Source organism: Notolepis coatsorum (assembly GCF_963971535.1).
Source record: "Notolepis coatsorum genome assembly, chromosome: 3".
Lineage (NCBI taxonomy): Eukaryota > Metazoa > Chordata > Actinopteri > Aulopiformes > Paralepididae > Notolepis > Notolepis coatsorum.
In genome coordinates, this window is record NC_140167.1 from 142,432,132 (window position 1) to 142,447,618 (window position 15,487).

The 15,487-nt window shown below is 42.0% G+C and overlaps 1 protein-coding gene across 1 annotated transcript in view; it reads left to right on the forward strand.

The window, feature by feature from the left end:
* sympk (symplekin) overlaps positions 1–15,487 on the forward strand; it is an 87,640-nt gene that overhangs the window by 60,028 nt on the left and 12,125 nt on the right. Inside the window, exons 18-21 of the mRNA XM_084309736.1 lie at positions 3,532–3,692; positions 4,747–4,855; positions 5,109–5,209; positions 6,584–6,674. Coding sequence (XP_084165862.1) covers positions 3,532–3,692; positions 4,747–4,855; positions 5,109–5,209; positions 6,584–6,674 — 462 coding nt within the window. The remainder of the gene's footprint in view (positions 1–3,531; positions 3,693–4,746; positions 4,856–5,108; positions 5,210–6,583; positions 6,675–15,487) is intronic.

Sequence of the window (15,487 nt, forward strand, 5' to 3'; positions counted from 1 at the left end):
TAATGTTCCATTATTTCACTTGCTCCTCATTTCACTCCTGCACCTTGTGATATAACTATACCCACAAACTAGTAGTATCTCACTCCTTCACCTTGTGATGTAACTATATCCACAAAGTAGTATCTCACTCCTTCACCTTGTGATATAACTATACCCACAAACTAGTATCTCACTCCATGTACATGTCAAAATACTTCCCAAAGGTCAGTGAATACCACAACCACTACACCAGAGGAAGCTCAACAAATCATGTTAAACCCAGATTCGGCTCAAACAAGGGACTAAACGCGTTTCGCAATTATGCCACAACAATGTGGAACGCCCTACCCAAAGCTGTAAAGGAATGTGAATCCCTGCCCACATTCAAAACCGCTCTTAAAGAGCACCTACGGGAGGCTGCAATTCGAAACTGGCCACCGTAAATGCCCAAAACCCCCACCACCTCCTAATAGACAGTCTCCTCCCCACCGCATGTATATATTCCCTCCCCGCCGTATGTATATTTCCCTCCCACCCACCCACCCCCTCCTAATGTACAGTCCCCTCCCCATCATATGTATATACTCTGTCAGGATCTAGGGGTAACAGTACTGTATATTTGAATACCGCTTATGTCACAAATGTATCAGTACTAAATACCTATATGTCCCTATGCCATAAATGTCATGTATGTCATAAATGTCTATATGAAATGAAAATGGGGGACCCTGATGGAAACAAGACAAACGTCTTTCTCAGGTCTGCATCCCCTTAACAATTGTATGTATTGAGCCGTACTGTATTGTACCCATTCTGCAATCTGTTAAATAAAGTTCATTCATTCATTCATTCATTCACATTGTGATATAACTATACCCACAAACTAGTAGTATCTCACTCCTTCACCTTGTGATATAACTATACCCACAAACTAGTATCTCACTCCTTCACATTGTGATATAACTATACCCACAAACTAGTAGTATCTCACTCCTTCACCTTGTGATATAACTATACCCACAAAGTAGTAGTAATCTCACTCCTGCACCTTGTGATATAACTATACCCACAAACTAGTAGTATCTCACTCCTGAACCTTGTGATATAACTATACCCACAAACTATTAGTATCTCGCTAGATCTTGTGATATAACTACCCACAAACTAGTAGTAATCTCACTTCTGCACCTTGTGATATAACTATACCCACAAACTAGTAGTATCTCACTAGACCTTGTGATACAACTATACCCACAAACTAGTACACAGTACATTTTGCAGAGTAAATTTGACTCAAACTGAGTACATTTGACTCAAACTGAGTAAAATGAGTTAAATGTACTCAGTTTGAGTAAAATTTACTCTGCGAAATTTACTGTGTAGTATCTCACTAGACATTGTGATATAACTATACCCACAAACTAGTAGTATCTCACTAGACATTGTGATATAACTATACCCACAAACTAGTATCTCACTAGACCTTGTGATCTAACATAACATTTATAAGTCAACTGTTCTGGTGCACGCTTTTGTCCAAAGTGCCTTGTGTGCATAAATAGTTTTATGGGTGGTTCCAGTGGTAATCAAACTCACTTCTGGGTGTTTATGTCATTGTCATGTGGTTATATTAATCCCATTACAAGATAATAGAATATGGTGTTTTCTGTTGCTTTAGTTACTTTATAAAAACGAGACAAAACACAGTTATACGATTATGGACATTTGGAAACCTTTTTTTTGGGGGGGGGGTTCACATCTGTGTCTTGGTTCTAATGGAGGTTGACACACTAAGATGGTTCTCATTAGACACAACTTAAAGTCATACTAATAGACACTTAAAGGAAAACTCCAACATTTTGGGAAATTAGCTCATTTAACATCTTCCCTGGAGTTAGACAAGAAGATGCATACCTTTTTTGTCTATCTGCATCCATTAGGCTTAGGGAACGCCTGCACCGTTAGCGTAGCTTAACTTCATCACTGGAAGTGGGTCAGACTTTTACCCTGAAGTTCCCTACAGTCACGAAATACACTCCAAATACAACTCAAACGTTCCTGTAAACATGTTGTGACCTGTGTATTTACCACGTGGTGAAATAAAAATAATTGAATTCGACATTTACGTTTTCTAAGCAAATATACTCTGAACTATTTTTTGCCTAACCACTCCTCTCTGGGCGCAGTGATTTCACGCAACGCAGTGCTACTTTCTAACGCTAACGCCAGTGTTTGTTTACATTTTCATTTCATTCAAAGGATCCTAACCGATTGAAGTTTATGGATACCATGACTGTGGTAAGTTTTTAAGGGGCTAGCGTTACACAATAAATTAGTTATAATAATACCACAAGTGTGGATTCACTCGCCCAAACCCTGTAGCCGTGCATCGCAGTCACGAAAGCCAGGGGCTAACTAGGTCGATAGTCCAGCAACGTTGTGATTCATCAATCTCACAATATTCGCTAACGTTAGACAGATGGAATACAGCCTTCCATCTAAAAACATAAATTAAAACTTACCACAATCATGGTATCCATAAACTTCAATCGGTTCGGATCCTTTGAATGAAATGAAAATGTAAACAAACACTGGTGTCACGTTAGAAAGTAGCACTGCGTTGCGTGAAATCACTGTGCCCAGAGAGGAGTGGTTCGGCAAAAAATTGTTCAGAGTATATTTGCTTAGAAAACGTAAATGTCGAATTCAATTATTTTTTATTTCTCCACGTGGTAAATACACAGGTCACAACATGTTTACAGGAACATTTTGGAGTTGTATTTGGAGTGTATTTCGTGACTGTAGGGGACTGTAGGGAACTTCAGGGTAAAAGTCTGACCCACTTCCAGTGATGAAGCTAAGCTACGCTAACGGTGCGGGCCTTCCCTTGATTGAAAACTTTATTAACAGATTGCAGAATGGGTACAGTACAGCTCAATACATACAATTGTTAAGGGGATGCAGACCAGAGAGAGACTTTCGTCTTGTTTACATCAGGGTCCCCCATTTTCAATTTATCATAACATATATGACATACATGACATACAGATAGACAGTACTGCTACATCTATACATTTATGACATACCAGATTTGCAAATACAGTACTGTTTGTGATACGAAAAGAGTCCAGAAAAGAGAGTATATACATTTGACGTAGAAACTGTACATTGGAGGAGGTTGGGTAGGTGGGTGGGGGGGGACTGTACATTGGAGGTGGTTGGGTGGGTGGGGGGGAGGTTGGGTAGGAGGGGTGGGTGGGGGACACTGTACAACTGTACAAGCAAAACTGTACATTGGAATATTGACAAGATCATACTTTGTCATTTACTGTACATTGGCCTAATGCCTAAGCCTAATGCATGCAGATAGACAAAAAAGGTATGTATCTTCTTGTCTAACTCCAGGGAAGATGTTAAATAAGCTAATTTCCCAAAATGTTGGAGTTTTCCTTTTAAGTTAACATAATTATCGATACTAGTTGTAGATGGTGATAACAGGGCAACCTTCCCAACGCTGCCATCCGTCATACCAATATGTCTTCCTTGCCACAGAGGTGGCGTCCCCCTGGACGGAGGAGACGGTGAGACAGTGCCTGTTCCTCTACCTGTCCCTCCTGCCTCTGAACCACCGCCTGGTACACGAGCTGGCGTCCGTCTACACAGAGGCCATCGCCGACATCAAACGCAGCGTGCTGAGAGTGATTGAACAGCCAGTAAGTCACTCCTTCCTCGTATATTCTTTCACTTGCCTTTTAGCACAATGAAAACTGCTAAAAATGTTACTTGAAAGTTTCATGCTCAAAGGATACTACACCCAATAGGAATGACATTTTCAGCTCTGAGTTATTATTAATAACCATTAAAATAATGTTTATCATGGTTATCTATGATTATCAACCATTAATGTTTATATTTGGTTCAGTTTGTTTGGTCAATTAACAATTAAGCCTGTCAGTCTAGTGTGTCAAATGAATGCTTCTAACAATGGGACCCAGTAAAATCTTCATTGTTTTAAATAAAAAAAATAAAAGATTTGTTTATTTCTTTCTGGATTGATTTTTACTCATTTTACTTTTTACTACCAATAGTGTATACGTTAAACATTCCAAAAAGTAAACCTTTTCTAGTTTTCTTTGCTAAAAGTGTTTCTGAAGTGAGATTTATTTTAATTTGTATTGTGCTCATTGCATGTAGGCCCCTCTCTGGTTCCAATCAAGTTGTTGTCCTGATATTAAAATAATGATGAATAAGAAAAATGAGCTAGTACCCCGTTTGAGCATCTTAAAGGAAAACTCCAACATTTTGGGCATTTTCCATATACCCTGGAGTTAGACAAGAAGATACATACCCTTTTTCTTCTCTGTGCATGCAGTAGGAGTAGGAAGACGTGCACCGTTAGCCTAGTTTAGCGTCAGTCACTGGAAGTAGGTTCCTCCATTAGCCTAGTTCCCAACATCTTCCTACTCCTACTGCATGCACAGAGAAGAAAAAGGTATGTATCTTCTTGTCTAACTCCAGGGTAGATGGCAACAATTCTGCACCCAGTTCATTTGAATTCAGTCTTATCAACTGTCAGCAGTCAAAAAGCACGTAGTGAATCAAATCCTTGCTATGACTTCTGTGCGTTAATATTAGTCTGTTAGCTGTTATGCATATCTAATGCATGTTTTAAACCAGCATGACTCCTTTCAATCTTAACTGTGTACTGTAGCTGCTTTCCAACTTGATCATCACCCCATATTCATGAGTTATCTGACCACCATCTAGATCCGTGGAATGGGAATGAACTCTCCTGATCTGCTGCTCTTGGTTGAAAACTGCCCTAAAGGAGCAGAGACTCTAGTCACTCGCTGCCTGCACATTCTGACTGATAAAGGTAAAGATACACCCTTTATTTATTTTATTATACACACTTTTATAAGGATCTGTGTATTGGTAGTGTTTCTCAAACTTTGGACTATTATTAATGCAATTGTCAAAAGAACTGCTACACTATATCTGTCAAAAGAACTGCTACACTATATTTTTCCCTATGTTGTTTAAGTCAACTATCTCCAGTTCAAGTGCAGTACACCATAGGCTCAAACAAAATGCATACTGTAACACGGTTCTGTCCTCTCTTTCTCTAGTTCCTCCATCACCAGAGCTGGTGGAGAGAGTAAGAGACCTCTACCATAAACGAGTACCAGATGTTCGGTTCCTAATCCCAGTCATAAATGGCCTGGAGAAGGTAAGCTTGTCTTCCAGTTCTGTAACCATGTTGGTATTATTTCCTCACAAAATGGATTTTCTTTAATCCATCACAGTTTTTCACAATTTTTTATTGTAAAAACGCCAGCAACATAACTCATGCAAGTCACTATTGAATTTAACACCCTATAGCAGTGATTATCAACTGGTGGCCCACGGGCCGCTCCCCATCCAGCCCCGCAGAATATGTGAGAGGAACAAAAGTGTTATTTAGGACGAGACTGCGCAAGGGCTTAATTGTACCCCCCCCCCCCTGTTTAAGTTTATATACAGTATCTAGAGAAAAATAGCAAAAACAAGAAGATTATTGGCCAATCGCTTAGCTGTTTCATGCACCCCATGCCTACTCACAAGAGACTTGTCCATGGTTCTGAAACAACAGCTAAGCATTAGTCTCATGTATCTCTGCCAGTCAGTTTGTTGTTGTTTTTTGCTTAAACAGCGGGGGCAAAAAATACAATTAAGCTCTTGTGGCACCGGGCCCGTCCTAAATAGAATGCATTTTACCACAAGTTGATGATCACTGTTGTATGCTAATCTATTAAATTGTTGTTGTTTTTTTATCCACTTTTTCTCCTCCTGTTTTTCTGTGATTTTTCTCCCATCCCAATTTAGTCATGCCAATTCCCCCCTCCCCTTCCTGGTCGTTGCTCGCATGTGCCCCCCACTGGTCGGTCTAGGGAGGGTTGATAGATACTATCACATGTCCCCTCCGATACATGCGGAGTCAGCCAGCCACTTCTTTTCACCTGCCAGCGCGGACTCTCATTGGTGAGGTGTAACGTGTGTGAGGCTCACACTACCCTCACCATCTCCCTTCCTCGCTGTGCAGGCGCCCTGACCCACCTGTAGGAGTCGCTGTTTACAACGACCAGATTACCACCTACCGGCTTCCCTCCCGCTGACTCTGCCAATTGAGCCAGTATGACGGCCGGCCAAGCCGGAGGCAACGCTGACAGCCGGATTCGATACCAGTGTCTCTCGCGTTGGTGACGAGCGCTTAGTCCGCTGCGCCACCCAGCCGCGCTAATCTATTAAATTGTTGTACTGTAATATAGAACTTAATGTTTATATGTAGAGTTATACTATAGTCTACTGTCTACTATTTTTTTGGAGCACAAGAAAATTGTCTCATCTAACCTATTGTGCAATAAATGAGAAATTAACGTTTTATCATTGGCTAATGAGCTGCATTATTCTGTTTTACATTTGGAATAGAAAGTGAATGGACTCCCTTGATAGCCTTGTTCTGTAAGGTTCTGAAACTCATAGCAGATGTGGGACAGAGTTAACAGAAGATTGTCATTATTACTGTGCTCCATTGACTCCATTCCTAATCATTTTTCTGGTACAGAAAGAGGTGATCCTGGCTCTTCCCAAGCTGATCAAACTCAACCCCATTGTTGTGAAGGAGGTGTTCAACCGCCTCTTGGGAACCCAGCATAGTAAGATGATCTATTCATGACTTCTATTGATTTATTAGATATGTGAGGTGTTTCACACAGGTTAGTTAAGTTAAATAGAAGTCAAGGTGGGGGGGGGAAACTGTACATTGGAGGTGAGTGGGGTGGGGGGCGGGGTTGGGTAGGCGGGGGGGGGGGGAATATCGACGAAACCTTACTTGGTCCCAAGAAGAGGGTCTCGTGTATTATTGGGTTAGGACATTTACTGTACATTGGAGGGGGTTGGGTTAGGACATTTACAGGGGCCAGTTTCGAATTGCAGTCTCCCATATGTGCTCTTTGAGAGTGGTTTTGAAAGTGGGTAGTGATTCACATTCCTTTACAGCTTTGGGTAGGGCGTTCCACATTGATAATTGCATAATTGCGAAACGTGTTTAGTCCCTTGTTTGAGCCGAATCTGGGTATAACATGATTTGTGGAGCTCCCTCTGGTGTTGTGGTCGTGGTATTCACTGACCTTTGGGAAGTATTTTGACATGTACATGGGTACCTTAGTCGTGTAGTGCATCTTGTAGACCAGGCCCATTGCAAGTTGCTGTACTCTGTCGTCTACTCTAAGCCATCCTAGGTAGTCAAAGTGAGCAGGGGTGAGGTGGGTTCTAGGAGTAAGGTCAAGTAGTAGTCTGACCAGTTTGTTTTGTGAAGTTTGTAATCTTGTTTTTAGCGCCTTTGAGGTGCTTTGGTACCATGAGGTGCAAGCATCGTCGTAGTACCCTTGAATGAGTGCTCCTGCCAGAGTCTTCAGGGTATTCTTGTTTACCAGAGAGGAGATCCAGTACAAGAATCTAGTTTGTTGGTTGACTTTTTTTATTACATTGGATGCCATTTTATCACAGGAAAGATTTGCCTCTAGGATGGAACCTAGGTATGTAATTTCATCTTTCCTTGTGACAATATTGTCACTAGGGATGGGCGTGAGTAATCGATTACTCGTAGCTATGAGAAAACTCATACTCAAACTTAGAACAGGCTGTCATCCCCACCTGCCTGAAGAAGTCTACTATTATCCCTGTACCCAAAAAATCCAAGCCTGCTTGCCTCAACGACTACCGCCCTGTAGCTCTCACCTCCATAGCCATAAAGTGCTTTGAGAAGCTAGTAAAGGTCTACATCTGCTCCTCCCTCCCCATCAACATGGACCCCCTGCAATTTGCATACCGCCCCAACAGGTCCACGGAGGACGCCATAGCCCATGTGCTGCACACAGCAGCATCACACCTGGACAAGAGGAAGGGGAACTATGTGAGAATGCTATTCATCGACTACAGCTCGGCATTCAATACCATAGTCCCCTCCAAACTCATAGCCAAGCTCAGGGACCTGGGCTTGAACTATGACCTCTGCCAGTGGGTCTTGGACTTCCTGACGGGCAGACCCCAGGTGGTGAGAGCAGGCAACTGCACCTCCTCATCCATCACCCTCAACATAGGGGCCCCCCAGGGCTGTGTTCTGAGTCCCCTCCTCTACTCCCTGTACACACACGACTGTGTGGCTCAGCGGAGTAGCAACACAATCATCAAATTTGCTGATGACACAGTGGTGGTGGGCCTGATCTCTACCAACGACGAGAGGGCCTACCTGGAAGAGGTCAAGGTCCTGGCGGGATGGTGCCAGGAAAACAGCCTCTCCCTGAACGTCAGCAAAACAAAGGAGATGATTGTGGACTTCAGGAGGTCGGGGGTCAAGGACTACAGCCCCCTCAGCATCGACGGGGCACCGGTTGAGAGAGTGAACAGCTTTAAGTACCTCGGAGCCTACATATCCGAGGACTTGACATGGACCACACACATTGACAGTGTTGTGAAGAAGGCACGACAACGCCTCTACTTCCTCAGGCGCCTAAGGAAGTTCCAAGTCAGTCAGAAGATCCTTAAGAACTTCTACTCATGTACAATAGAGAGCAGTCTGACTGGCAACATCACCTCCTGGTTTGGGAATAGCACTGCACAAGACCGAAGCAGACTACAAAGAGTGACACGTTCAGCCGAACGCACAATTGGATGGGGGCTCCCCACCCTCCAGAACATTTACAACAAGCGGTGCAGGGGCAAGGCTAAGAGAATCATTAAAGACTCCAGTCACCCGAACAACTGCCTCTTTGAACTGCTGCGGTCAGGCAAGCGATACCGGAGTCTCAAGGCGAGCACAGAAAGACTCAGAAGAAGCTTCTATCCCCAGGCCATCAGGCTGCTCAACGAACAATGAACACTACACAACAACCATCAAACGCACATAGCACACACATCCACACGCACACACTCACTTTAAACAAACACACTGTAGCACCCACTCCCCACACTTTATAGCACACACTCACTTTAAACAAACACACTGTAGCACCCACTCCCCACACTTTATATTTATTGATGAAGGATTGCACTACAACTCGTACACCTTACTGTAAATTGTACCTAAATTGTACCTCATCCCATTTCTGCTTCGCACTATATAGTATTGTACATTAGTACACTGCATAGTATTGTATATTATATGGTAACTCAGTTACGGCTATTATGCATCGAACATTGTACATATGTCTATACTGAACACTGTGACCTCATTTTCTACTTCTAATTTACATGCTATACTATGTTATTTGATACTATCTTGTCTAGCACAGTCTCTGGAGCGTAACAGTAAGAAGCATTTTGTATGAAAGTATTCTGTACTTCTGTATGACAACTATTAAAGAAACTTGAAACTTGAAACTCGATCTTAAATTATTAACACTTTCCGTGCCAGCAGGGGGAGCCAAAAATAGCACTTGAGTGCCAGCGCTGTAGTCAATGGGATCACATTTGCGAACGCATAAACTATATCTTAAATTATGGCTATGTGTCTAATACGCCCGTCGCTTATCAATGACTTGTTTGCAGTCAACATTGTCGAAACGGATTGTTTTTTTAATCGGTTCATTTCCGTTTTATACCATTTTGAAAAACGCTCGTTTTTTTTAGACTTCCAGAAGAAGAAAAAAAAGGTTCTGCATGAATCGCGTTTTACTGTAATACACAAAACATGTTGTAATTTTCCGGCCTATTTATGAATCGTTTTCAAATAAACGCTAGATTATCGATAGTATATGTGTACTTATGCACGCTAGAGAAGCGGGCTGAAAAATCGATTCTCTTATTTCCTGATCAGCACACACGCACTCACAGCCACACACACACATATGGGACACGCTGAGATATAGGTGAAAAGAGCTCTGATTATCCCAAGACTGGTAAAATAGATTCCTTACCTCAGATGTTCTCCAAAAAGATTATTCCAATTCCTGATCGCCATTCCAAATATCGATCGTGTTTATTGATCCAACGCTGGGTACTGGAAATACCGATTCCACGCTGTTCTGAGGGTCGGCGAAGACTGCAATCGGCTCGGATTACATGCCTGACAAGTAAAATGTGGATTCCGGACTTGATTTTTTGAATGCGTTTTCATTCAATCCAATCCAAAGGGTGCATTACCATCCGTCAGACGATAGGGGGCGGTATTCTCCTTGTTCAAACTCAGACAGAGTCCCAGTGGTAACGTGAGGCTAGATTGATGAAACATTTATGGAAATCGTAATAAACAAAATAACGATTAAAAACGAGATTTCTCGTCGGTTGGCACTTAAAGTGTTAATAATCTTTATGAAAAAAAATATATATATTTTTTAACATTTGTTTCACATGTATGTGTAAGATTATAACTGTTGGTTTCCTTAAACATATACGTGAATGAACAAAATTAAGTAAAACAATATATATATATATATATATATATATATATATATATATATATATACATTTTTATTTTTTGGTATTTTTTTTCCCCCTTCGAGTAATACACGATCAATCGAGTATAGCATGCGATCAATCGATCTGGATTTTTCTTAAAAATGCCCATCCCTAATTGTCACCCACTGTAACTGAGAAGCCGTCGGTCTTGTTGAGTTTGTTATTTGATCCGAAGAGAATGGACTCTGTTTTGCCCATGTGTAATGATAGTTTGTTATCAGCGAGCCAGGTGCAGATTCTGCCGAGTTCTGAGCTGAGGGTTTTTTCAACCTGTAACTTGTTCTTGTCAGAGACCAGCAGGGCTGAGTCGTCCGCGAACAAGAACAAGTTGCAGTCACAAGCTGACGACATGTAATTTGCATAAATTAGGAACAGTAGCGGTCCTAGTATGCTTCCTTGTGGAACACCACAGCTCACTGTGAGGGGGGGATAGAGTACTATTTACCTCCACCATCTGTTCTCTCCCCCCAAGGTAGGATTGCATCCAGCTCACTGATAAACTATCAAAACCTATTGCTTTTAGCTTGTCAATCAGAATGGAGTGATTGACAGTGTCGAAGGCCTTTTGTAGGTCCAGCATGACCATGCCGCAGTATTTGCCTGCGTCCACCTCTTGTTTGATGTGGTCGTTCAAATAGAGAAGGCATGTGTCAGTGGAATGGGATGTTCTAAAGCCAGATTGGAATTCGTAGATTAGATTTTTTTCTGCTAGGTACTTTTCGACCTGTTTGTAGACTATTTTTTCCATGACTTTCGAGATGGAGGTAAGAATAGAAACCGGGCGGTAGTTGCCTGGGTCTAATTTGCTGCCCTTTTTGTGCAGAGGGGTCACCCTCGCAATTTTGAAGTCCTTGGGGACGTGTCCCTGTTTTATGGAGAGGTTTATTATGTGTGTGATGATTGGGGTGATGGCGGCTGCTGAGTCTCTGAGGAATTTGGAAGGGATGTTGTCGTGGCCAGTGGCCTTGTTAGGTTGGAGGGCGCTCAGTTTATTGAGTACCTCATCTGTTGTTACCATTTCCAGCTTGAAGTCGTCCTTGTGGACCCCTAGGTTTTTGTAGTAAGCTACTATGTGTTCTACCCCATAAAGCCCTGAGTGGGAGGGTAGTTTGTTTACCAGTGTTGTGGCTATGTTTGTGAAGAAAATGTTTAAGTAATTGGCTACATCCAGCTTGTCTGTGATGAGCGTGTTGTCCGTTTTTATGTTTATGTTTGAGAATCTGGTTTTAAGTTTTTTACTGCATCCTAGTTGATTATTGAGTAATTTCCAAAGTTCACGTGGTTTGTTTTTGTTTTCCTCAGTTTTGTCATTGATGAAATTCTTTTTTGCATTTTTGATCATGGAGTTTACGTCGTTTCTTAGTCACTTGATATCACTGATGTCAATGTCATTTCGTAGTTTTACCGGAAATAGATCACATACAGGGCTGGGCGATATGGCCTAAATATGATATCACGATATTTTCTGACCTTTCGGCGATACACGATACACATCACGATGTTTTTCTTTTTTACCCCAAACAATTCATTATGAGGCTTACCAAGACAGTATTTGATTTTGCAAGCTAACATTAAAGACAAAATAAAATACCCATGCATTTAGCATTTTTATATTAGATTTAGATTATTAGATTATATATTGCATATATTTAGCAATGAGATATTATATGATTTAGATATGAAATATGATGAATTGAAAATGGGGGACCCTGATGTAAACAAGACTAAAGTCTTTCTCTGGTCTGCATCCCCTTAACAATTGTATGTATTGAGCTGTACTGTACCCATTCTGCAATATGTTAATAAAGTTTTAAATCAATCAATCAATCAATCAATCAATCAATCAATAGCATTTTAATGAAACTACTGTATATATGTATGTCTCTAAATGTTTTGATGAATTGAAAATGGAGGACCCTTATGTAAAAAAGTCGAAAGTCTTTTTCTGGTCTTCATCCTCCTGTACTGTATTGTACCCATTCTGCAACCCTTTAACAAAGTCTTCACTCATTCATTCTGACGGAAACATATAATTTTGATTGACAGTCGAGTCTGCCAATTACGTCACAGCGCTTGCACCCGCCCTGCTGTTCTTAGCACCAATCGGCAAGCTCCTAGTTTTTTACTTCCTGAATGTCCTGTGGCTGAACAACGTCAACAAAGCTACTAACGTTAGCTCCCCGCGGCCGTCGAGTAGGAGACTAGTGCTCAACAGGATGACTAAATGAGGCATAATGATTTTACTACAACGAATGTTATAATAAAAGCCTTTCCATACATCTGTCTGATTGAAAACTTTATTAACAGACCGCGGAATGGGCATATCTCAGCACGGGCTGAGATATGAACGAGTAACGTGTGGACAGATTGACGCGACACAATCCTCTTGGGCAAAACATCACGATATCCACGATACGTTGAAAAAGTGTATCGTTAATGAACTGTACCCGATATTTATATAATATCGTCATATCGCCCAGCCCTAATCACATATATATAATCCCACTCCTCCCCCAAATTGGTTCCTGTCCTTTCTATATAAAGTAAAACCAGCTATAGCCATACTAGAGTTACAGATAGAGTCATCCAAATGCGTTTCTGACACAGCAAGAATATGTATCCTATTAGCCTGTAAGAAGAGAGCCAGCTCATGTGTCTTATTCCTAAGACTACATATATTAATGTGGGCAAAGATTAAGCCCTTAGGTAAATTGCCCATAGACATGATGTAGAAAATACCACACACATGTTATAAAAATACTTAAGAAACACCACAACAACCCAGGACACACATACATGGTCATCAGACATCACTTGGAACGGGATGTTACTTTCAATGAGGATAGTTACCATAGCAACCATCGTCGCGTGTGTACCGTCACAAGCCTGCGCCATTGTTTACTGCAGTAAGAAACACGTTAGCGTCCAGCCTGTGCTTTTTCATCACCACCCGTCAGCCAATATGTGATGTCGGAGTTGCGATACATCTGTCCATCGATGAAGAGTTTATCGATGAACAGACGGGTCTTTTTATTGCTGTTTCTGGCGTCCGTCATGATTGGATGTAGTAAACGTCGTCTCCTCATGATCTCCGATGGATATTGATCCGTGATCGAGAAGGTAGAGCCTTTCAACTCTCTGCCTCTCTCCATGATGGCGTGCTTCATTCTGGACTCAGTTACCATCGCCACTATGGGACGAGACTTCTGGACCCCAGGCTTGGATTGTCCAAGATGGTGCACTCTGCAGAAACGTATTGCGTCTGCGTCTGGCTTCATCATCTTGAGACTGTCCACCAAGAAAGACCGAACGATCTGCTCCGACTTTATGTAAGCTCCCTTACCTCCTCTTTCTTCACCACTTTGTTCAGGAAGCCCATGTATGATTATATTGTCTCTCATGCTTCGGTTCTGAAGATCCAGGACATCATTCGCTGTTTTATAGTTGTCTTCTTGGAGCTCGATTGTGACTTTCTGTAGTCTAATAACGTCAGCCCTGAGAGAAGCGTTGTCCTTCTTTAGGACTTCAATTAGGGACTTATTGAATTCCACCGATTCCTTTAACTCATTCACGTTGTCACTTAGCTTTTTTAAAAGATCCAACTTCTCCAGCTGTTTTTGCATAGTTGACATAGACTCACGCATTACTTTTAATTCTGCAAGAAGAAGTGGATACACTCAGGGACGTGCACAGGATTTTAGAGGGGCAGGTGCTCAAAGGCTGAAAAGGGCACTACACTTGTGTGTATATATTAACCGAGCACGCGTAGCGCGCGAGCACGATTTTTAAGGGCCCTTTTTGGGGCGGGGGCCCCCTTTTTATGCTTTTTGGGGGGTTTTGGTGATCAAATATTGAATATTGAACTATAATAATCAGTGCAGGAGCTCACTTATCCTTGAAAGACACTTTTATCACTGACATAAAAGGCCCATACATCTCCATAAATGTTCAGGGGGGAGGGAATAAGTGCTTACCCTACAGACCCCAAGAAGTGCTGTATATTCTGTATTGTTTAATATAAATGCATTTTTTATTCCAATCCCGATTTGTATTTGAGATTCCCAAATCCCATCGGACTTGACTTCTTCGTGTCCCTCAATGAGTGTAATACCAGCATTCAAGGAGGAGGTATTGCCTTCATGTTTAACAACAATTGGAGCGATCCAACTAACGTGAAGGAATTATCCAACCACTGCTGCCCAGACCTGGAATATATAACCATCAAGTGTCGTCCTTTCTTCCTCCCGAGGGAGTTAACGGCGATCATCCTTGTAGGAGTGTATATTCCACCGCAAGCCAGCAACAACGTCGCGCTCTCCAGACTCCACGACGAGGTAAATAGAATACAAGCGGCGAACATTAACGCCGCCATTTTGGTGCTGGGTGATTTCAATAGCGCCAATCTGAGAAAGGTATTACCTGACTTCTATCAGCATGTGACTTGCAACACCAGAGGCGGTAACATCCTAGATCACTGTTACACGCAATTTAAAGGTGGCTACAAGGCTCATTCTGATAGTGGCTTTGGTAAATCAGATCACGCGTCCATCTTTCTTTCACCAATGTACAAACAGAGAATCAAAAGTACTCCTGTAGTCTCGCGAGAGGTGCAGAAATGGGATTTGACGTCAGAGGAGTCTGCGTTTCACTGCACAGACTGGAATGTGTTCCGCGACACAGATAACATTAATGTCTACACGGAGACAGTGCTGGACTATGTTTGTACTTTGGTGGAAGAAACAATCCCCACTACCAAAATGAGAGTTTACCCAAATCAAAAACCCTGGGTAGACAAATCCGTCCGTGAAGCTCTGAGAGAGCGCACCAAAGCATACAACGACGGTCTAGTGGCAGGCAACATGAATGACCACAAGGTGGCGCGATACAACGTAAGGAGGACAGTGTCAGAGGCCAAACGGCGCTACAGGGATAAAATTGAACTCCAGTTTGAACAAGCTGACTCTAGAGCTATGTGGCAGGGGCTCAAAACGATGACAGACTACAAAGGCGC